This window comes from Crinia signifera, chromosome 6, assembly GCF_055691185.1.
Source record: "Crinia signifera chromosome 6, ASM5569118v1, whole genome shotgun sequence".
NCBI lineage: Eukaryota > Metazoa > Chordata > Amphibia > Anura > Myobatrachidae > Crinia > Crinia signifera.
Window position 1 is genome coordinate 113815583 of NC_139222.1, and position 25554 is coordinate 113841136.

Sequence of the window (25554 nt, forward strand, 5' to 3'; positions counted from 1 at the left end):
AGGCCACACACTGGGTCGGGAACAGCCGGGCAGCGTCTGAGTGGCATGCGCAGTCTAATCCCGAAATCCCGGGTTTGGATAGTCCAATCCCGGGATTGAAATCCCAGACATTTTGTGGTCAAATCCCGGGATCCCGCTGATCCCGGGATTGGCCACCCTAAGATTAATGGTGTCTTTTACCCATGTCCAAACCGGCATCGAACCGGGTACAATTTACCAGGTCTTACCCAGGTTGCTAGTGGAAAAGGGGTATAACAGACTTAAAGCTTTAAAAGGAAGCTGGTGCTTGAAATCATTGTTCCTCTGTTAACCATGGTTAACTGCAAAGGAAAAATGTACAGTTATCATTGCTTGCATAAAGTGCGTTTTTAAAGGCAAAAATATTGCTGCTAGTAAGATTGCACCTCAATCAACCATTAATCGGATCATCAAGAATTTCAAGGAGAGATGTTCAATAGTTGTAAAGGCTTCAGGATACCCAAAAACATCCATCAAGCACCAGGACATCTCCTAAAGTTGATTAATCTGCAGGAGTGGGGCACCACCAGTGCAGAGCTTGCTCAGGAATGGCAGCAGGCTGGTGTGAGTGCATCTGCATGCTCAGTGAGGCAAAAACTTTTGGAGGATGGCCTGGTACCAAGAAGGACATTATAGAATCCACACTGCTCCATGAACATCATCAGGGACAGAATGATATCATTCAACATGTACAGGCATTGGACTTCAGACTGGGGCAAAGTAATTTTCTCTGATGAATCCCAATTCAGATTGTTGGTGAATCTGGGAAAAGGTTACAGTATATTAGATCTACAATGTCTAGGTCTACATTCAAAAGGTCGACCACTATTGGTCGACATACTCAAAAGGGCGACAGTCAAAAATTCGACAGGGTCAAACCTTTCACAGTCATAATGTTGCACGGTCCAAAGGTCAGCATTCAAAAGGCCGACGTGGTCAACATGAGTTTTTCATCATTTTTCGTGTCTAGGTCAACATAGGTTGGTATGGACACCGTGTAAGTGTACCACATCCCGTAGCATGGCACGCCAAAGTGGATGGTAGGGTATAAAATGTCGCCTATCGCCACAAAAAAACCCGAAAAACCTCAAATTGACCTTTTCCATGTCAACCTTTTGACTGATCATCAATAGTTTTCGACCTAGATCTAATGACTGCATACCAGGGGAAAATGCTTGGCCAGAGAAGGAAAGGTGAGTGCTACCATCAGTCCTGTGTCATGCCAACAGTAAAGCATTCCAAAACCAATCATGTGAGTCCTCTTTTACTACCGATAAACAATTAGCAATATGCAAATGATAATATCCTGTTCATGTATTTTGCTTTGTGTTCTTCAAGAACACAAAGAGTACAATAAATGACCAGTTTTTAATTTTTAAAATATTTCAAAGGATCAAAATTTGCAAAAATTACAAAGCCTGACACACAATAAGCAGAATAGTTTCAGAAAAAACCCCAAAAAGGAATAAAATCAGAAGTGAGGATCGCTTACAGAATGGCCTATAATCCTCACAGAAGGTAGATTAGGACATTCCTAGTTGGATGACTTCAGGCAATGCACACATTCTCATAGTTGTCTCAATCCTTTATCCCCACAGGCAGCTGCTCGTGGACCTTCACCTTAGGGTTGCCAAATGTTAATTTATTAATCACTTACACCTAGGTGTACACATACCCCTGTCTCCAGGCAGATAGGGAGGGGTTTGGGACAGCACAGATGGACAAAAGATTTTTTTGGACATGAACCAATAATTCTTGTGACACCATCCTAAACTCTCATCTCATTGTAGACTTCGGTTGTTTGCTTTTCTCAATCTAAGTCACATCTCCTTGCAAAACGGTCAGCTCTTTTGAATTTCAGTATCATTTGTATGCAGATGATACTCAAATCTACCAATCCTCCCCAGACATGTCACATCTGTATTGGGCAGTGTCACTGATTTACTTTCTACTGTTTCCTCTTGGATGACATCTTGCAGCTCCAAACTGAATATGTCAAAACCAGAATTAATTACAATATATTTCCACAGACCAATATTGTTAACAAAAGAATCAATCCTACCTAGGGTTGCCACCTCATCCCTTTAAAACTGGAGACATATTAATTACACAGGTTCTGTGGCTGATAAAAAAAAATACAGTTGTAATGAAGTCTGATGGCTGTTTAAAAAAAAAAAACAGTTGAAATTGAGTCTTGAAGTGAGCCAGCCACAGAACCTGTGTAAATAATATGTCTCCAGTTTTAAAGGGATGAGGTGGCAGCCCTAATCCTACCCCATAAGCTTGCTGCCTAGGTGTGATCCTTGACTCTGAACTGTCCCTTATTGCTCACATTCAATCATTCTTAAAAACATGCTACATGCATCTAAATAACATATCCAAAATATGACCATACCTTACACAAAACACTGCTAAAACAGTAATTGGGGTCTGCATCAAGGTCAAGTAGACACTACTTGGACCTTAATAAAGACCCCAGTATAGGAGAAGAAACACATTAGTTGTGGAGGCTGAGGGACACTATACCAGATGGATTTTTTACTACTGCCAGTTACCATCATCCAGAGCCTGGACCAGTATAACAGCCTGGGATTTACAGCCCATATGTCAATTCCACTCAAGCCGGTAATTGAGATTGATCTGATTATTGTATGCAGTCAACATTCAGTCACTGCAGATTTATGTCAATTTATTAACCCCTTCCCGACATTTGACGTATATATACGTCATGGCCGGGAAGTACTAGAGACGCAGTGACAGAGGGACGATGTCTGCTGTCCCTGACAGCAGACATGTCCCTGCATGCCCAGGGGGGGCTGCGATGCCGCCCCCCCGTCGGCGATCGCTGTGATTAGCTGTTCAGTGTGAACAGCCATTCACAGCGTTTTCTGTGTCACCGGCGAATAACGTTCGCCGGTGACACGGGATCGGAGGTGATTGGTGCTGTAAAGTACAGCACCAATCACCGCGGGGTGTAAGGGTGACACTGGTGTCACCCCACCTCACCCCGCCCGCCCCCAAAGGCCGTGATTGGTTCGTCGGACCGACGGACCAATCACAGCCATGGAGGGGGGTTTAAACTAACGGTGACTGCACTGCAGACGCCATTCCGGTCTGGAATTGCGTGCAGTGCGGTCACCGTGCCCAGCTGCCGCCATTTACTGACCAGAACCTTGCTAAATACTTACCTGATCACTGCCTGGATCTTGCTTCTTCTTGTGACATCCTGTGCTGTGTTGTGCTGTGTTGTGCTGCTGCGAGTTATTAGATAGAGAGATAGAGAGAGAGAGATAGAGAGAGATAGAGAGGCCTAGTGACAGAGAGTGCTATATTTTGTGCTGCTGCAGTGTAATAGAGTTATAGATAGAGAGATAGAGAGAGATAGAGAGAGAGAGATAGAGAGAGATAGAGAGATAGTGACAGATTGTGCTATATATTTTTTATATAACTGACTGCTGCCCCCCCTTTTGTGCTGATCAGTATAAATTAACTGATCAGCAACTTTTTGGGGGCGCAGGGTTTTTTTATATATATATATACCTGTCAGTGCTGCTGCTGCAGTGTCATAGAGTGATAGATAGTGAGAGATAGAGAGATAGAGAGAGATAGTGACAGAGAGTGATAGAGAGTGCTAAATTTTGTGTCTGCTGCCCCCGCCTTTTGTGCTGATCACTATATCTGAGGTGATCAGCAACTTTTTGGGGGTGCAGAGTTTTTTTTTTTTATATATATACCTGCCAGTTGCACTGTCAGTTGCACCAAAGGTTGTGCACCTGCTGCCCCTCACTGGTAATCAGTGTCGCATCACTGATCACCTTTTTTTTTTTTGTGGGTGCTGTGGGGTCTTTTTTTAATTTTTTTTTTACACACACTGTGATTTTGTGGGTGTCCTGTGGCCACTGTGCGCTGATCAGTGACGTACATCACTGATCATCTTTTTCGGCACAGGGTTGATCTATTTTTTTTTTTTATCAAATTCCTGTTGCCTTTGAGCGCTGTTCAGTGACGGACGTTACTGACCAACATCTGTGCTCAATTTTTGGCGCAGGACCTTTTTTTTTTTTTTTAACCCCTTCAATTTTTTTTTTTTTAACCCCCTTCAATTTTTTTTTTTTTAACCCCTTCAATTTTTTTTTTTTGTATAAAGTATTTTTTTTTTTCTGCACTACATACACACTACACACTACATACCCCCCGGGTTGAAATAAAGTTTGTACCCCCCCCTACACTATACACGTGTTGAAACATTTCACTACCAGTAACACAAAAATAAAAATGGCATCCCAAATGTCATCCCAAATGTCATCCCAGTCATCCAGAAGAATGTATTCAGCGGAGGAGGCATATGCCATGCTTGCCTCTGACTCTGACACAGCCAGTGATGCAAGCGGGGAATTTGAAGGATTCGTCTTAAGCTCCTCTTCCTCCTCTGGTGATGAGGGACCCCCTCAAAGACGCCCCCGTAGAGCAGCTGAGACCCACCCCCCAATAATTGATCTCGAATGGACCCCACCACCAGACAATTTTGAGCCCCAGGTTCCTGAGTTTTTGGCCATGCCAGGAATCCAATTTGATTCCACAGGTCTCAGAAAAATTGACTTTTTCAAATTATTTTTCTCTGATGATTTTATAAATTTAATGGTGGACCAAACTAATTTATATGCCCAGCAGTTTATTGCTCAAAACCCCACGTCATCATTTGCTAGGTGGACCCCTGTAGATGCAGTAGAGATGATGACATTTTGGGGTCTGGTGTTTCATATGGGCATAGTAAAAAAGCCAGAAATTAGGCAATATTGGAGTACAGATGTTCTGTACAGCACCCCATTTTACCGTATGGCCATGCCCCGGGCTCGATTTGAGACGATCCTTAAATTTTTGCATTACAACGATAATGCACAGTGCCCACCCAGAGATGATCCCACCTTTGACCGGCTATTCAAAGTCAGGCCGGTCATTGATCATTTCAGTGCCAAATTTGAAGAGATGTACATCCCAGATAAATTCATTTGCATAGACGAGTCCCTTATACATTTTAAAGGAAGGGTTAAATTCCGCCAGTACCTTCCCAGTAAGAGGGCAAGGTATGGCATAAAAATGTATAAGCTGTGTGAAAGCACCTCAGGGTACACTCACAGGTTTAGGGTATATGAAGGGAAGGATTCAAGAATTGAACCGCCAGAATGCCCCCCCTCCCTCGTAGGTGTTAGTGGAAAAATTGTCTGGGATTTAGTGCACCCCTTCCTGGATAAAGGTTATCACCTCTATGTGGATAACTTTTACACTAGCATCCCCCTGTTTAAGGCCCTTGGTTCAAGAGGTACAGCAGCTTGCGGTACTGTGCGCAAGAACCAAAGAGGCCTCCCAAAAACGCACATTGCCCAAGTAATGAGAAGGGGTGAAAGCAGGGGAATATGCACCGAAAATATGTTGTTGGTCAAATATAAGGACAAGAGGGATGTCCTTATACTGACAACAATTCACGGAGACAGTACCACCTCCGTCCCTGTACGAGGTACCAGTACCCACACCTCAAAACCTAATTGTATCCTGGATTACAATAGGTACATGGGCGGAGTGGATCTTTCAGATCAGGTACTGAAGCCGTACAGTGCCCTGCGGAAAACAAAAATCTGGTACAAGAAGCTGGCCGTGTATATCATCCAGATGGCACTGTATAACGCTTACGTGCTATTCCGTTCTACCGGCCAGAGGGGGACATTTATGCACTTTCAAGAGGAAGTCATAAAGGGCCTAGTATTTGGGAACCAGCAGGCAGAGGGCCCCAGTACTTCTAGTACTGGCCCCCGTATTGTACCAGGGCAGCATTTTCCGAACGAAATCCCCTCCACTGCAAGAAAGGGCAGGACACAAAAAAGGGGCAAAGTTTGCTATAAAAAGGGAATAAGAAAGGAAACTATTTTCCACTGTGAAACTTGCCCCGACAAACCCGGCCTATGTATAAAGGAGTGTTTTAAAATATACCACACATCTATGGATTATTAGGTTCATCATTTCACTGTGCTTCGGGGGTCTTGCTAATGCCACATAGCACCCACCAACATTCCACCAGAATCTGAGCTGCAAAATCCAAAAATCACTCCTTCCCTTCTGAGTCCTGCCATGCACCCAACTGGTATTTTTTGGTCACATATGAGGCATTGCCATACTTGGGAGAAATTGGGGCACAGATTTTGGGGTGCTTTTTCTCCTTCATACCTTCTGAAAATGAAAAATTTTGAGCCAGAACTGCATTTTTGTGTAAAAAAATGTAATTTTTCATTTTCACTGCCCAGTTGTATCAAAATTGGTGAAACCCCTGGGGGTTTGAAATGTACACTATACCCCTAGATGAATTCCCTGAGGGGTGTAGTTTGCAAAATGGGGTCACTTGTGGGGTGGTTCCACTGTATTGGTGCTTTGGGGGTCTTGCTAATGCGACATAGCACCCACCAACATTCCACCAGAATTTGTGCTGCAAAATCCAAATATCACTCCTTCCCTTCTGAGTCCTGCCACTTTTTGGTCACACATGAGGCATTGCCGTACTCGGGAGAAATTGGGGCACAGATTTTGGGGTGCTTTTTCTCCTTCATACCTTCTGAAAATGAAAAATTTTGAGCCAGAACTGCATTTTTGTGTAAAAAAATGTAATTTTTCATTTTCACTGCCCAGTTGTATCAAAATTGGTGAAACCCCTGGGGGTTTGAAATGTACACTATACCCCTAGATGAATTCCCTGAGGGGTGTAGTTTGCAAAATGGGGTCACTTGTGGGGGGGTTCCACTGTATTGGTGCTTTGGGGGTCTTGCTAATGCGACATAGCACCCACCAACATTCCACCACCAAAAATCACTCCTTCCCTTCTGAGTCCTGCCATGCACCCAACTGGTATTTTTTGGTCACATATGAGGCATTGCCATACTCGGGAGAAATTGGGGCACAGATTTTGGGGTGCTTTTTCTCCTTCATACCTTATGAAAATGAAAAATTTTGAGCCAGAACTGCATTTTTGTGTAAAAAAATGTAATTTTTCATTTTCACTGCCCAGTTGTATCAAAATTGGTGAAACCCCTGGGGGTTTGAAATGTACACTATACCCCTAGATGAATTCCCTGAGGGGTGTAGTTTGCAAAATGGGGTCACTTGTGGGGGGGTTCCACTGTATTGGTGCTTGGGGGGTCTTGCTAATGCGACATAGCACCCACCAACATTCCACCACCAAAAATCACTCCTTCCCTTCTGAGTCCTGCCATGCACCCAACTGGTATTTTTTGGTCACATATGAGGCATTGCCATACTCGGGAGAAATTGGGGCACAGATTTTGGGGTGCTTTTTCTCCTTCATACCTTATGAAAATGAAAAATTTTGAGCCAGAACTGCATTTTTGTGTAAAAAAATGTAATTTTTCATTTTCACTGCCCAGTTGTATCAAAATTGGTGAAACCCCTGGGGGTTTGAAATGTACACTATACCCCTAGATGAATTCCCTGAGGGGTGTAGTTTGCAAAATAGGGTCACTTGTGGGGGGGTTCCACTGTATTGGTGCTTGGGGGGTCTTGCTGATGCAACATAGCACCCACCAACATTCCACCAGAATCTGAGCTGCAAAATCCAAAAATCACTCCTTCCTTTCTGAGTCCTGCCATGCACCCAAATGGTATTTTTTGGTCACATGTGAGGCATTGCCGTACTCGGGAGAAATTGGGGCACAGATTTTGGGGTGCTTTGTCTCCTTCATTCCTTGTGAAAATGAAAAATTTTGAGCCAGAACTGCATTTTTGTGTAAAAAATGTAATTTTGCATTTGGACAGCCCAGTTGTATCAAAATTGGTGAAACCCCTGGGGGTTTGAAATGTACACTATACCCCTAGATGAATTCCCTGAGGGGTGTAGTTTGCAAAATGGGGTCACTTGTGGGGGGGTCCCACTGTATTGGTGCTTGGGGGGTCTTGCTAATGCGACATAGCACCCACCAAAATTCCACCAGAATCTGAGCTGCAAAATCCAAAAATCACTCCTTCCCTTCTGAGTCCTGCCATGCACCCAAATGGTATTTTTTGGTCACATGTGAGGCATTGCCGTACTCGGGAGAAATTGGGGCACAGATTTTGGGGTGCTTTTTCTCCTTCATACCTTCTGAAAATGAAAAATTTTGAGCCAGAACTGCATTTTTGTGTAAAAAAATGTAATTTTTCATTTTCACTGCCCAGTTGTATCAAAATTGTTGAAACCCCTGGGGGTTTGAAATGTACACTATACCCCTAGATGAATTCCCTGAGGGGTGTAGTTTGCAAAATGGGGTCACTTGTGGGGGGGTTCCACTGTATTGGTGCTTGGGGGGTCTTGCTAATGCGACATAGCACCCACCAAAATTCCACCAGAATCTGAGCTGCAAAATCCAAAAATCACTCCTTCCCTTCTGAGTCCTGCCATGCACCCAAATGGTATTTTTTGGTCACATGTGAGGCATTGCCGTACTCGGGAGAAATTGGGGCACAGATTTTGGGGTGCTTTTTCTCCTTCATACCTTCTGAAAATGAAAAATTTTGAGCCAGAACTGCATTTTTGTGTAAAAAAATGTAATTTTTCATTTTCACTGCCCAGTTGTATCAAAATTGGTGAAACCCCTGGGGGTTTGAAATGTACACTATACCCCTAGATGAATTCCCTGAGGGGTGTAGTTTGCAAAATGGGGTCACTTGTGGGGGGGTTCCACTGTATTGGTGCTTTGGGGGTCTTGCTAATGCGACATAGCACCCACCAACATTCCACCACCAAAAATCACTCCTTCCCTTCTGAGTCCTGCCATGCACCCAACTGGTCATTTTTGGTCACATATGAGGCATTGCCATACTCGGGAGAAATTGGGGCACAGATTTTGGGGTGCTTTTTCTCCTTCATACCTTATGAAAATGAAAAATTTTGAGCCAGAACTGCATTTTTGTGTAAAAAAATGTAATTTTTCATTTTCACTGCCCAGTTGTATCAAAATTGGTGAAACCCCTGGGGGTTTGAAATGTACACTATACCCCTAGATGAATTCCCTGAGGGGTGTAGTTTGCAAAATGGGGTCACTTGTGGGGGGGTTCCACTGTATTGGTGCTTGGGGGGTCTTGCTAATGCAACATAGCACCCACCAACATTCCACCAGAATCTGAGCTGCAAAATCCAAAAATCACTCCTTCCTTTCTGAGTCCTGCCATGCACCCAAATGGTATTTTTTGGTCACATGTGAGGCATTGCCGTACTCGGGAGAAATTGGGGCACAGATTTTGGGGTGCTTTGTCTCCTTCATTCCTTGTGAAAATGAAAAATTTTGAGCCAGAACTGCATTTTTGTGTAAAAAATGTAATTTTGCATTTGCACAGCCCAGTTGTATCAAAATTGGTGAAACCCCTGGGGGTTTGAAATGTACACTATACCCCTAGATGAATTCCCTGGGGGGTGTAGTTTGCAAAATGGGGTCACTTGTGGGGGGGTTCCACTGTATTGGTGCTTGGGGGGTCTTGCTAATGCGACATAGCACCCACCAAAATTCCACCAGAATCTGAGCTGCAAAATCCAAAAATCACTCCTTCCCTTCTGAGTCCTGCCATGCACCCAAATGGTATTTTTTGGTCACATGTGAGGCATTGCCGTACTCGGGAGAAATTGGGGCACAGATTTTGGGGTGCTTTTTCTCCTTCATACCTTCTGAAAATGAAAAATTTTGAGCCAGAACTGCATTTTTGTGTAAAAAAATGTAATTTTTCATTTTCACTGCCCAGTTGTATCAAAATTGGTGAAACCCCTGGGGGTTTGAAATGTACACTATACCCCTAGATGAATTCCCTGAGGGGTGTAGTTTGCAAAATGGGGTCACTTGTGGGGGGGTTCCTAAATTTTAGCATCTTATGGTGCCTAGAAACCTACATGGTGCCTAAAAAATAATCTCATAAAAAGGAGGCTCCAAAATCAAGTAGGTGCTCCTTCTATTATGAAGCCTGTGGTTTGGTCAACGTGCACACTAGGGCCACATATAGGATATTTATGAAAACAAAAGAATTGGGGGAATCAATTTTTAGTCACATTTCTCTAGTAAAATGTACTGTGTTCCTTAGAAAAATGTATTAAAATTGCAAATCTGCAAAAAAAATGAAATTTTGAAATTTCACCTACACATTGTTTTAATTCCTGTGAAACACCTAAAGGGTTAACAAATTTCCAAAATGCTGTTTTGAATACTGTGAGGGGTGCAGTTTTTGAAATGGTATCATTTATGGGGGTGTCTCACATACAAGTCCCTCAAAGTCACATCAGAACTGAACTGGTCCCTAAAAAAAATCAGTGTTTGAAATTTTCTTGAAAATTTGAGAATTTGCTATTCATATTGTAAGCCTCCTAGTGTCCAAAAAAATTAAAAGGAAGTTGAAATAATGATGGAAACATAAAGTAGACATATGGTCTATGTTAGTTATTAACTATTTTGAGTGGTATGATTATTTGTCTCACAAGCAGAAAATTTAACATTTTGCAAATTGCTAAATTTTCCATTTTTTTACGACATTTTGGTATTTTTCACAAAAAAACACAGACTGTATCGACCCAAATTTACCACTAATTTGAAGTACAATGTGTCACGAAAAAACAATCTCAAAATCACTGGGATAAGTAAAAGCAAAAAAAAGTTATCCCCACTTAAGTGATACATGTCAGATTTGAAAAAAAGGGCTCTGTCAGGAACGCAAAAACTGGCTCTGTCAGGAAGGGGTTAAACTTGTGCTGTTTATTTGTTGTATTAAATTGTACTTCACTATACAAGTTCCTTTTTTCTCTTATGGTATTCATGCGAGCTGCATTGGCATCACATCCCTGTTATCAAGAGTGGTACACACCAAACTGAATATATCCTGATCATGGCACGCGTTTAGTCCATATCCATTTCCTTTGTATGCACGTTTTATTGGTAAATGGAGAGAAACCTTCATATAGGCTATTGAATTGATTCAGCTGCTGTGTGCACTTGACACCTACAGTATACTACCAATACTCTTTATCCATTTACCCAGAATGGTAGACTTTAATTTTGCTGTGATAAATACAATAGGCCTTGGGATTCTAGCACATATGGAAACCCCTATTTACAGATAGAGTCCTTATTTCTGGGTTAAAAAAATAAATAAAAGCGATACTTCAAAAATATGTCCTTATACCATGTCGCATTATCTTCTGTGTGCTCACATCATGGCCAGAGCCAGTTATCGCACTGACTATAGACAAATATCCACATTAAATAGATTAAATAGTTCCTTTCCCCTTTTCTCTTAGTAGGCTGTGAGAAAACGCTTTCCTCTTGAGATCTTACAGGCTGGTGTCGTTAGATGTGTGGACGGCCCAGGGCATCCTCCGAGTTACATACAAAATGATTAATGTGGATAATTACAAGACTGGGTTAATCAGGTGGAAAGGAAAGTCCTTGAGGATTTTTGAGCGCAAGACAGAACATAGTCTAACAGTATTGTGTGACTGCTGGAGGGTTCAGATCTGTTAGGAGTTTCCTTTGTTCTCCTATAACCTAAGAGCTGGAGAAAACCATGCTTAGAACAGTACCGGTTATTTTATGCTATAAACAGAGGACCTGAATGAGTGATGTACGCAAGTGACGTTACATGTATATAAAGATGCCACATGGCTATTGAAGGTAAGATGCCATTGAATCTGCTTCTGGGATTGAGTTTGTAAGTGGAAAGGGTCCCAGACCGGTTAGTGTTGCTGCTACTAGCACAAAAACTACCTGTCTTCCACTAATATTGTGAATAAATCCTTACACACACACACACACACAACCCGTGCCTTTCGCCGAGCACTGCATGAAATTTTAAATTTAAAAAAAAGTTTTTAGAGACTGAGGGGTAGATTTATTAAGCTCGTGAAGTGATAAAGTGTCTGGTTTTTATCAGCGGCCAATCAGTTCCTAACTGTGAAGTTACAGGCTTGGTTTGAAAAAATTACAGGTAGGAGCTGATTGGCCGATGATAAAAAGCAGACACTTTATCACTTCACCGAGCTTAATAAATCTACCCCTCAGTTGGGATTGTCACCATCTCTGCACTGGCTAGTGCCACCTACGCAGCATGCTCAAAGAACTTCTACTCCTCACACTGTGTGTGTGTTTATATGTATGTATGCTGTTTGTGTGTATGTATAATGTGTACGTATGCTTTGTGTGTGTGTGTGTGTGTGGGGGGGGGGGGGGTACGAATTCACAGTGGTAATAGACTAATATCATTGAAAATGGCATGTTGTCAGGATCCTAATGCTCAACATCTACAAGGCAGACCGATCCAGACAGAGAGTATTAGGGTTAGGCACTAGGGGGAGACTTTGTCAGCCGAAGACGACAATTAGGGTTAGGCTGCAGTAGATGTAAATTAGGATTAGAATAAATGACCAAAATGTGTCTGGATTTTTTGTCTGTCCTTCTTCTGTTGCAGGTATTGTGACCTTATGGATGTCAATTTGGGAATTTGTACCTCACCTAATTAATTTTTTGATAGGTGATGTTTCATTGGCACAGAGCCATAAAAACCATATCTTCTAACTAGTCCGATTCTGGCGGGACAGTCTTGTGCCCCTTGACATGAAGCCATAACCCATGTTCTGAGCAAGCACCAAAAGAGTGCAGATATGTCCATATTTGGTAGATCGGGAAAGATATCCAGACTTTAGTGTAGATCACCAAGTGTAAAGGTCTGGCCATCCCTGTGCTAGGATATCACTAGCAAATTGTAACCTTTAGTCTGGATTTCAGAAATAGCAGTGATACTTTAGTGGAAGGGTCATAGTCATAGAAATATTCCCGCAGCTGGCAGTCCAATCTATGTTGGACTATGTAGAACAAAAAAAAAAAAGCAAAAAATCTTAAAAAAAAAAAAAATTCAAGAACTACTGTACTTGTCCAGTATGACACTGTAGTAGTAAGCCATGTGACAGCATCCACAACTGCTGAATCCACACCACCACACACTTGGAGTGCTCAGCATCCTGGCCATAAGCTATACATAGAAAATAAAACTGGGGAGGAATAGTGGGCAGTTCAGTTGAACTGTCAAAAATATCAACTTAATCCTTAAAGCTGACATCTATTTATTCACCATCAACTAAATCATGTGGTAAACCGCTCGACTCCTGAGATATTAGGGAGAGGCAGGAGATTTGCTTCCCTGGCAAGATGCTCTGGCTGAATTCCAAATCGACTGTACATCTGGATCCTTCTGGGAGAAAGCTAGAGTGTCTTCAGCTGATGAGGTGATGATCCCAAACTGATAAGTTGAGCGGATACTGGCAGCTTTACAAATAACATGTCTCACTGTGAAGCCCTACACGGAGGCTCCACTGTCTGTAAAGGTCTGGAAATGACATCTACATTGGAGTGAGAGATGAGACGTGTTCATGGCTATGCTGTCCAGATCTGTCAGATGATCTCTGGTCTCTTTCAGATAGCTTCATTAGTAGCATAATAATGCATTGTAATCACTACACCTCATGGCTCAGTATTCAGTAGTAATATAAAATATATAGGAAAAACTTCTGTCACTCAGGAATTCTCCCAGGAAAGTTGTGGATGTTGATGTTATTTCTCATAGCTCTGTGGTCCAAGTCTTCCACATATAAATCCATCTGCCTGTAGCAATGCTCCACCTCTAGAAGCCTGTGCTTGCATTATCTGGCGGTAATTGTTATTGATTGTCTCTAATGTGTCTCTTCGGGATGCAGTAAAAATTCTGACACCTGAACGCAGTGCAGACAATGCTGACAGATCATAGAAGTGAGTAGAAGGGTTTGGGTTAGGGTTAGGCACAGGAGGGTGGTTGGCGGGGCAGAGGGGAGTGTTATCCTGAGGGGGAGGGGGAAGAATAGGTTCAGGCCATTTGAAGGGAGGTTAAGCTGCATCAATCAAAGTTATAAGGAAACTAAAATAAGTATTTATACTGTCTTTTTTGTGTTCTCTTAACACCTAGGTATACATTTAGAAAGATGGGAGTTCTGTTGAAGATGGGATGTCCATAGCAACTAATCAGAATCTACTTCCTATTTATTTAGCACCTTGTAGAGCTAATAGCTAGAATCTGATTGGCTGCCCATACCATCATCCCATATTCAATAGAACTTCTATCTTAGTAAATTTATCAACTAGAGCAGTGGTTCCCAAACTGTGCGCAGTGGCACCCTGGGGTACCTCGGGACCCTTGCAAGGGTGCCTCAGGTTGGTGGTCCAGGACCAATGCAAATTATTTATGGTCATTAAGATTGGTAGCCACCAGCATTTGGGTTTTGCCTATCCTAAACTATGTGAACAAGCAGAAGTCTTGTCCTTCAACACACATCTGTACCTATCGGTGATATATAAACACAATTTACTTAAATCGCGTAGAACAAATACTCCATTTCTCAATAAGAAACTTATACTAGTGGTGCTGTGAGAAAAAAAAATTCTGATACTCCGGGCCAGATGTACTTAGCTTCTAAAAGTGATAAATTGGAGAGTGAAAATGTCAGGTAGGAGCTGATTGGTTGGTTGTTTATCAAACACAGCCTGTAACATGGCAGTTACAAGCGGATTGGCCGGTGGTTTATCGCTCTCCATTATCAATTTTGAAGCTTAGTACAGCTGGCCCACTAGGGTGCCATGATTACAAAAAAGTTTAAGTACCACTGCCTTAGAGTAAAAGATGCCTGGATTCTGTTTACTTTATCTTAACCTCTTACCGCCTTCTCATTGCATATTGTTGCAGATTATAATAGAATGGAAACAAAGATGAATTACACAAAATACAGACATCATTAGATAATATTTAGCTGCCAAGCTTGGTTTATACTACTGAATCAACAAAGGTGTCTATAGTGTGGTTTGACTGTATCTGAACATCTGCTTTATAATTAGAGGAGTTGCTGATCCTCAGCATTGCTACAGTGAGATACCTTCGTCCTCTTCTGTCTGCTCAGTTTGTCGGTCTTCATCCAAGGAGCTGACATTCCCTAAGGCTGCTGTAGAAGACTCTTGCAGTGTCTCTTCAGAGGAAGGTTCTGGGCTTGTAGGTGGTGAAGAGTCTTTGAGGCCCTCTCCTGTGGCATCTTCTTGTGGACACACCTTAGGTTCAGGATCTGAAAAATCAGTTGGTTTGATCTGTAGTGAATGACCATCATAAATGGTGGAATATTTGGAGCATTGTAGTGCAAATAATTCATGAAAATGTAATTGGATCATTATTATAAAAGGAAAAAAATGCAATAAACCAAAATCAGTATACAAATTGTATTGAACAAGAACAGTGTAAAGAAACTATGTGGAAAGAAATAATATTGAAGGCGCTTGACTCCGATGATGATGGATTGGATAGGGGAAAAGAATATATAGGACAGTATGTCAGTGGACTCTTGTTCAGAACCATAACTGTATTAATCCACAAGATAAGGTGGCAAGGATGCGTACTTTTTACTCACAATTGGAGTGGTATATGGACTCCTATCTGGGTTTCTTTATGACGGGATCTGTGGTTAAAACGTGTCCCTGTCGGGATGTCCCTCGTTGTGGGTATCGTGCAGATAAATGAAATAAAGAACCGTAAGTTTATTCCTTGTAATGAAAATCAGTTATTTGGAGGATAGCGGGAACCAGTATTGCGTACCAGACTTACTGGGAAACATGCATTAACTTGTGCGTAAAGGTTTCTTTTTTAACAGGATCACCAGGAGTGTGGGAATCTGTAAACAGTTTATATGCGTACCGTACTTACGGTGCATAACACGGTGATACTTCTATCTGGGTATCTTTTTATATAAACGATCTCCTCTGTAAGCTCTCATAAGCTGGCTCTGATCTCGAGCACAGAATATTTCTGTATCATTCCTCTGCTGCCTCCTGGATGTTCTTGCTGGACAATCCTTTCTGCCTCACCTGTTGCACTTTCTGAACAGGTGAGGCAGAAAGGATTGTCCAGCAAGAACATCCAGGAGGCAGCAGAGGAATGATACAGAAATATTCTGTGCTCGAGATCAGAGCCAGCTTATGAGAGCTTACAGAGGAGATCGTTTATATAAAAAGATACCCAGATAGGAGTATCACCGTGTTATGCACCGTAAGTACGGTACGCATATAAACTGTTTACAGATTCCCACACTCCTGGTGATCCTGTTAAAAAAGAAACCTTTACGCACAAGTTAATGCATGTTTCCCAGTAAGTCTGGTACGCAATACTGGTTCCCGCTATCCTCCAAATAACTGATTTTCATTACAAGGAATAAACTTACGGTTCTTTTTTTCATTTATCTGCACGATACCCACAACGAGGGACATCCCGACTGGGACACGTTTTAACCACAGATCCCGTCATAAAGAAACCCAGATAGGAGTCCATATACCACTCCAATTGTGAGTAAAAAGTACGCATCCTTGCCACCTTATCTTGTGGATTAATACAGTTACGGTTCTGAACAAGAGTCCACTGACATACTGTCCTATATATTCTTTTCCCCTATCCAATCTATCATCATCGGAGTCAAGCGCCTTCAATATTATTTCTTTCCACAAATTTGACAAAAGGAGAAAACTGCAGTGAATCTCCATCAATATTGTGGCAGCAGGGACTCCGAGATTGCGCCTTGGGACTTTTCTAAATTTTTTCGAGTGTAAAGAAACTACCATAACGTAACTGTGAAGAGAAAAGTCAGCATTTATCATAAGGCTAAAACTTGTAATTCATTCATGTTTGGAAATAATGCTTAAATATGGACTAATGAGAAACACCCTGTGATGCTACAGTTATGGTGACATTGAATGGGATTTTTACCTACACATGGTAACAGGCCACATAGCTGAAATTGGGGGAAGGCCCACTAGGAAACTATGTATATGAGACTCCACCACTCCCTATTAGGCCAGCACCTAAGGCCTACAGATGGTCCCAATTCAACAAGATGATTGTTGGGAGGAATGATACTACTAAAATCAGCGATGCTGCAAGGATTTTAAAGGGACCATTACAACTTGCTTCATATTGTTACCAGGCTTGCCATGCAGATGCAAGTAGTTGCATGGGTTAGTTGTCTGACTGCGATGTATGAGGTTCGGAGTTGAAGTACTGGTTTTGTCAATTCAGGGAAATGTGTATTTATATACAGGGGATGTAACTGAATCACACGGTACAAACAAATTACACCAGAACTAAAGGCTCACAAGCTCAGTGTATGTCTATGGTATAGGAGGTGTGGTATTCCAATGGGATACATATAGATGAGTATTGGTGAGATTCTTGTAGTCAGAATACCAACGTAGACATTCCAATGGAGATAATCCCTAACCATTCCTGCTAGTGCCTAACTCTAACCGCTTTACCCTGCCACCTAAACCTAACCCCCTTCTAAGTGCCTAACTTTAACCATCCTTCCCCGAAGACTATCCCTAATCCTCCCACCCCTTTGCAGCCTAACCATAAATAAACCTGCCTACACCTATCCCCCCTTCACCCTAACGCTATCACTTCATGCATACTTACATGCCTGAAGTTGGGATTCCAGCAACTGCATCCTCCCCGATGTTGGCATTTGTCACCAGATTCTTTGTGGCGTCGGGATTATCATTACCAGGAGGCTAGAATAACTTACTTATGTCCTGTATACACAGGGCGACAGGGGCAGTGTGCAGAGGGATCTAGTTAAGCACAGATCGCTCAGCACACAGTGCTGCACCATTGATGTGTGCTGAGCGATCTGTCACGGCCAGTGTTGAGTGAAAACTGGCGATGGACTAGATTTATACTGCATGCAGTATTAATCTAGTCAGGCGATCGTGACGCTCAGGACCGCACATCGCTATCGCCACCGACCATACACACGGAGCGATCCGTACTTCATTTCTAAGTTATGTAGACGGATCACTTAGAAATGGGGTTGTAATCATTCCAGGTCTACAATTGTGTGTCTATACTGTATAAATATTTGCAGGGGGCCTGTAAATGTGTGTCTTATACCATGTTCTCACTGCAGGCAAATTCCCGGGTCTATCATGTCGACCCGGAAATGTGCTTTTTAACACAGGTTTTTTGCAATGTGAACGGGTCACATACCCGGATCTCATACACGGGTAAAACCCTTCTTTTTACCCTTGTTTGAGATCCGGGTATGCAGACACGGGTTGACCTGTTCTCACTGCATAAAAACCTGTGTAAAAATGCAAATTACCGGGTAGAACTTCTTCACCCGGGAATTTGCCTTGTAGTGAGAACTGGGGTCCGTCCCTGCAGTCCCCGGCATTTTAATGCGGTTAAAAGCCGTGTATTTCTTACTCACAGTGAGAACACAGTATCATAAAACAATTAAGACAAGAATGTACTCCACACCCAGCAAATTATATTCAAATATGACTGCTATTTCATACTGCAACTGCAATTCTGTGGCCTATAATTCCCTTTCACAGCTTCTCAACAGTATTAAAAACACCCCATCTAAGTACGGCTGATCGTCACATCTCACTTTTCACCACAAGAGGACAGCATCTACCTAGAACACACAGAAAAAAAACATAAAATCACTGAGTTCCAGGTGGGCGGTTGATAGAAAACTGGATTCTAAATGCTCCCACGTAAAATCCATGAGTTTCAGTAACAGAACAGCAGTAAATAATTGGAGCAGCGTGACTGTAAAACTCTGTGGGATTTGTACATTTCTTTTTAATTGAAAATTGTAATTGTCATTGTAGGTACTGTAATTACAGGTTTATGGAGGGAGGCAGGTAGTCACCACAGTGTTCACTTAAAGGGGGTTTCTGCTATTCCTTTTCCATCCTGAGCACTAGAACTCTGGAAAAAAAAACAGTTGGGATGTAGACGTGTAGATGTATCAGACTAAAGCATTTAGAAAGGAGTTTAAGGCGTATAGAGCTTCTGTGGATAGGCTCTTAAATAGATGGGCTGTTACTCAGAGCAGCCAATTAGATTACCCCTAAGTGTGAGAGGAGCAGATTGAAAAAAAAAAAAGGTAACTCCCAGCCTGCCTCCAAGTCCCGACCCTAAAGGGGCACCTGTGTGATTCACAGCAGTATCCAAGACTGCTGCACTTCCAGTTGAGCAATTTATTCAGCACTATCCTAGGACCCCTGATAAAACCTAAAATAGGAACATGACGGCTCCTGCGTGGTACCGCTCAGCCTGTGCTGCAGCAAGGGACAGTGCACACACCACTGTTTCTGGACTGTAAAGCCCCATACACACACTACACAACCGCGTCCGATATAGTTACCCATATCAGCCGCAGCCGGAGAATATTGCTCAAACTGAATGGCATCAGCCGCCGATACTGTTCAGTGACATCCTCGGGACCCGCTGGACATGCAGGCCATTTGGCTATATTGCCAAATTGACCTGCATGTTCAGTAGATATCACTCATCACTAACGACGTTCAAGAGCGAGCATCGTTAACAATATGGATTGTCCACACTAGATGATATTGTTAACAGTATCGCCTAGTGTGTATGGGCTTTAGATCGGACACTGATTTATGATGCATACCAGTGAATTTTTAGCGTCTAACCTAGACCCACTGGCTGTTGTCAAACCTTTAACGGGAGGGGGGTACAGAATTCCTATTTGCCTCCAGGCGACTGGGATGAATTTACACCTCTGCATGTGCATTTGGTGGGAGCACTACATACACTGGCCTGAACAAGATACGATGTTTAATAAAAACACAGTGGACAATTAGCTGTACAAAGGTCATTTTATATAACAAGTATTCTGATGCTACAGATGTAGCCATGATAATCCTTGCTGTAGTTTTGCCATGTACTATCATTTAAAATTTACTTAAGAATCTATGGGCCTGAGGCAGTGGCTAAAATATCACAGCCCCTGTGAATAGCTGTGAATCCCTTCGCAATCAATCACCATAGAACTTATTTTTCATGTGTGCAGTCTGTGCATAGCCCAGGACCTGCTCGGTGGCTGTAACAAAGACAGGCTGTTTGGGGCCCGGAGAGGACGTCAGAGGCCCTCCATAAAGAAGCCCAGCAACACCTGCATTTTACCCTGACATTCCCACTAAACGGCTGGGTGCAAACCCAAAAACACCAGCTACCTGTCAATCAGCTTGGGGACTGCCAACAAAAAATAAAGATCATGGATTTTTCATCAGGAAGGACCTGTGCATGAGTGCTACGATCACAATAATCAGATGGCCTGCTAATTTGCAGCCATGCTATCAGGTCTGAATAAGGCCCTATATTCTGTGCTTGTGCAGTTTAAATAATAATATCAACATTTAAGTCTCTCATGTGCCTCAGAAAGTGACATACTGTAAATGGTAAAGTGCTTTGTGCTGCGTACAGTAAGCCTGGTTTATTGAAACTCTATGTCCAGTACAAATCAAAGTTGTCAAGTTTCCTCTGCAACCTACTATAAATGTGTGCTATATATGTGAAGAGAAGGGAAGTAGTCTAAATGTATACTGTACAAGTCAGAGACAGATTAAGAGCTCATGGGGCCCTAAGCAACATTTCAGTCTGTGTCACCCCTCCCCATGCAATTTTACACAGACTGCTCCCAGAGGGCATACACACTGTCACCATAGCTTCACACACACACACACACACACACACACACACACACACACACACACACACACAGGTTAACATGACGAATATTGTATATTAAAATCATACATTTCCTAGCAGTAATGCTCTTCAAACTTTTCATAATCAGGATTTGAACCCATCACCTGTTACATTGTAGGCAGACACCATATTGATGTACATACAGTAGTACCTCTTATTGTAAATTATGCCACACAGTAGTACCCCTTATACACATTATGCCAAATAGTTGTGACACCTAATCGCGTAATCTGGCCATCAATAATTCTCCTCACGATCATACTCATATTTAATCTGCTGCTAAATCTATATATTTTTTCTGATTGAAATTAGACATGGCTATGACCGACATAAAAAGATCAACATGAGTTTTTGGTGATTTTTCTTCTTCTTTTTTTTTTTTTCATACCATCTACATAGACTCCAGATGGGAATAGTAGTCATGAGGACAGATATAGTGGAAGGAGGCACTGGTCCGAAGCATGACAAGCAGAGCTATCCGTGCTCAGGTGTGGACACTGATACCAAAAAATGTGAAAAAGTCATGTTGTCATTTTCCTTGTGTCAGCCTATTTCTAGTGTCGACTTTGTGCATGTTGATCCTTTGTTATCAAAGACATTGTCAACCTGCTATACCACACCCTAGGATCACTTTGCACAATACAGTTTATTGATGATACAGTATATATTTGTACAGTTCATAAGTGACTACCATAGTCATGGGCGGATTAAGGTCTTTGGGGTCCCAACAGACCCCCCCCCTGGGAGGTTGGTACCTGGGCAGCGCAGGGGGTCCCGGCAGCGGTCTGAGCAGTCATTGCTGTGGTCCCTGCAGTGTATGGGAAGTTAGTGGCGGGGTCATTACAGCAGATGAGAACTAGTAGCGTTATTGGCTACTAGTTCCTATCCGCGGCAGGGACCCTGGCACTGACCGCCCAGACTGCTGCAGGGACCCCCTTCCTGTCTGCGCTGCGCCATCCTGCCTGCCTGCGCTCCTCAATCCCACTGTATAAGCATGGGGCGACAGGAGCCCAACACCGGCAGCATTTGCCCCCACACTGCTGCCGGTGCTGGGCTCCTGTCGCCCCGTGCTAATGCAGTGGGATTGAGGAGCGCAGGCAGACTGCCCCTGTCACCCCGTGCTTAATCCACCACTGAACATAGTTGATATCCTCTAATACCATATCTCATCAGATTGATTAAATGTGATATCTTAAATTCTATCATATTAATCCTTGTTTCCAATATAATTCTCTTGAAAATGATAAGGTAGTAGTTACAAATTAAAAATAACTACATGCTTCAAACTCTTCTTTTGGGTTCATGTCCAGTATATTAGGGATTATAATATCCCCTTATATGCCTCCCCTACTATTGGTACCAGACCACTATTAATTACAAATGGACACAGCGATGTGACTAAGAGGGTGTGGGAGGTCCGGGCTGCACCCCAGTGTCACCCTCTGACAGGGGGGTTGACATCTGAGGTGCCCCAGTAAAATTAGGGGGTTTCACCACTGGAAGGGGGCAGGAGGGCAGCATCGCACATCCACTCGAAGAAAGAGAGAGGACAGGCTGCCGCTGCGTCTATCCCTAGGTCAGCACACAGCACTGAGCAGTGTGCTGGGCTGAGGAGAGAGGCAGCGGCAGTTAGTTTGCTCTGTCTCTTTGTCTTTGCAAGACAAAGAGGGGTAGAGGGTCCCTCCATCAGACCTGTGCCCAGGTAAAAAAGTACCTGCTCCCCCTCCTCTCGGTATCACAGTAACCTCAAAGTGCTGATTCCTCAGGGACAGGGGTGACAAAGTGCAGACTCCTTAGTGACATTAACTCAGTTCTTTAACATTAAGTGCAGAACCCAGAGCCACCACTGCAGGCAAGGAATTCTCCAGGGGCACCTTGCATCCCCTGGACCATCGCAGTGGCTACAACAGTGGTTTAGCCCAGGAGGCCATGCCCTTGACTTACGAGACCCTATTGGGTGTCTATTAAGCTAGGGATGCCCAGCACTGCCACACAAATTTTTGGGTCCTGGGACTGACAAAATAGGAACCCCCCTCCCCACTCTTTAAACCCCAACATGATTGGTAAGACCACCACAGTCTGCAGCACTACTCCACATTGCTTCAAGGGAAATGTGAACATTGTTTATGACAAATTATACTTAATAAACAGCAGTCCTGGGCACCCTTGCTGTTTGGGCCCAGGCCTGGAGTCCCAGCAGTCACCACCACTGATGGTGGCCCTGGGGATGCCACTGCATGAACATTGGAGTATTTAGGGGTTTTACAGCTGCTAGCTAGTAATCAGTAGCGTATTTATAGGGATTATTATTTCAAGAATATTACCCAATATAAACTAGCGGTACTCTTTACCTAGAACGGCGCCCGCGATTAGCATCGCGGGCGTCGGGGGTAAAAAAATCGCGGGCATCGCGGGTACATAAAAAACGGGTGCGACGCGATGCCCGCGATGCCCGCGATTTTCCCATAGGGATCAATGTTAAATGGGCCACAGAGCCCTAATAGTCCCCCTGAAGTCTTAAATGGCCCCCACAATTTTTAACGCCACCCCACGATCAACGTGAACCCGAAGCGTGGCGAGCGCAGCGAGCCCGCGAGGGGCGGCGGTACGCGTCCTCCGACCTTTTCATACCCCCACTATCCACGTCGGCGTGGAGTTGAGAATAGAATAGTGTGGCGAGCGCAGCGAGCCACCGAGCCCGAAGCGTGGCGAGCGTACGCGGATACCTTCACAGTTATACGCGTCCCCTCGCGGGCTTCACAGGTGTCCGTGGCGACGCGGACACCTGTGAAGCCCGCGAGGGGACGCGTTTACCTGTGAAGGTATCCGCGTCCCCTCGCGGGGCTCGCTGCGCTCGCCACGCTTCGGGCTCGGTGGCTCGCTGCGCTCGCCGCACTATTCTATTCTCAACTCCACGCCGACGTGGATAGTGGGGGTATGAAAAGGTCGGAGGACGCGTACCGCCGCCCCTCGCGGCCTCGCTGCGCTCGCCACGCTTCGGGTTGATGTTGATCGTGGGGTGCCGTTAAAAATTGTGGGGGCCATTTCAGACTTCAGGGGGACTATTAGGGTTCTGTGGCCCATTTAACATTGTTTCCTATGGAAAAATCGCGGGCATTGAGGCATTGAACACTAAAATCGCGTCCAATCTCACTTTTAACATTGGTCCCTATGGGAAATCGCGGCCATCGCATCGCACCCGTTTTTTAGTGCATTCGATGGTCGCGATGGGCGCCGTTCTAGGTAAAGAGTACCAAACTAGCATTACCACTTCAATCCAAGATGATGTTAAATTTAACTTTTATTAAAGGGAAAGATTCCTTTATAAGTTTCCTGCCAATCAATATTTACTGTAAATGTATTATCAACTGAAACATGTCACAGTATTATTTAATGTTGGTATTTCAAGCATGTAAATGTATTTATCAGTTGAATCTAAAGGCCCCCATACACTAGTCTGACTTGTCCTAAGGACAAGTTGGACCAGTTTGCCCCCACAGCGCCCCTGGCAGCTCGCTTACAATTTTGGCATTTGATGTACCATTTTTACATGCAATAAATTGCATGAAATTTATTGCATGTAAAGAACTCCTGGGAAACTGGCAGTGGTGGGGGGCAGGCAGCGGGATCTGAGCGGCGGCGGAAAGCATGTAGCGGTATATGCCGGACGGTGGAGCACAAAGCGACTACTGAATTTATAAAGAATATTTTTAAAAGACTGGAGACCCAGCAAATGCAGCTACATGCTCCCCGCCACAGCTCGGACCCCGCTGCTACACATAGGTGTGTGCCAACGGTGCTTCACCGCTGGCACACACCTACAGATTGGACCTAACACATCGCGGGTGCTAAAAAGCACCCGCGATGTGACACTAATGGGTGCGATCTGACGGATTCAACCTGCTGGAGGTTCAATCTGTCCCTATGTGCACAGAACCGCACAATGGGTCAGATGGAATGTCAAACTCATCCAATTTGGGCCAATTTCTCGGCCTGATCCGTCGGGATTGGATGAAATATACCCAAATCGGATAAATGTATGGGCACCTTAAGACAATGTACAGTACCTGCTACCAATCTGCAACTGTGTCCACCTGTGTTGAATTTATATACAATGTTGCAAGTGACCATAATCTCAGATTTAACACCGTGTGCAGATTCTGATTCTTTATGCATATTTATATGTGTTTAGTCATGGCGTTACAAAGGCATATATCCTCCCTGCACATTCACCTGATGCTGCATGTAAATAAAAGCGGTTCTTGTGAATGAAGTGTACATTATTCATGTGACTGCACTACATGATAGTGGGTAGCATAAGCACTTTTTCTCTATTATAACCATATACATCTAATACTGAAGAGTGTCATCAGCCTGTGCATCTGTTTTCCCTATAAAGCAGTGGTTCTCAAACTCGGTCCTCTGGACCTCACACAGTTCATGTTTTCCAGGTCACTCAACAGGTGCGCTCAATACGCACTGACACATTATAAAAGAGCCACAGGTGGAGCTAATTATTTCACTTGCGATTCTGTGAGGAGACCTGCAAAACATGAACGGTGTGGGGGTCCTGAGGACCGACTTTGAGAACCTGTGCTCTTAAGCATATACGATGATGATGATGGAAATATGACAGATTAGTAAATGGTCACTATCGAGGCTCAGCCAACATGAATTCATCACGGAGACCAATGTTACCTTTCTCTATGATCTCTAACAGCCCCTTCTTGATGAGATCGTCACGGCCCTGTCTGTTGCTGATTTTCTTCTCCAGACCTGGGAGCAGAAACAATTACTCATTAGGAATATTTCCATTCAATAAAAACTATCAGGTTTCTTCTATGATGCTACTTTGTTACCAAATAGTAAATGACAAAACAGGTCCAA

The 25554-nt window shown here is 43.4% G+C and overlaps 1 protein-coding gene across 8 annotated transcripts in view; it reads right to left on the bottom strand.

Moving 5' to 3' along the window:
- Nucleotides 1-25554, bottom strand: part of PHACTR3 (phosphatase and actin regulator 3) — a 197357-nt gene that overhangs the window by 131611 nt on the left and 40192 nt on the right. For 7 of the 8 annotated variants that reach the window (XM_083146832.1, XM_083146834.1, XM_083146837.1 and 4 more), the window contains 2 exons: nt 25366-25443; nt 14984-15166 (listed from right to left, as the gene is read on the bottom strand). In XM_083146832.1, the coding sequence (XP_083002958.1) occupies nt 14984-15166; nt 25366-25443 (261 nt within the window). The remainder of the gene's footprint in view (nt 1-14983; nt 15167-25365; nt 25444-25554) is intronic. The other variant, XM_083146840.1, reaches the window with a different exon arrangement.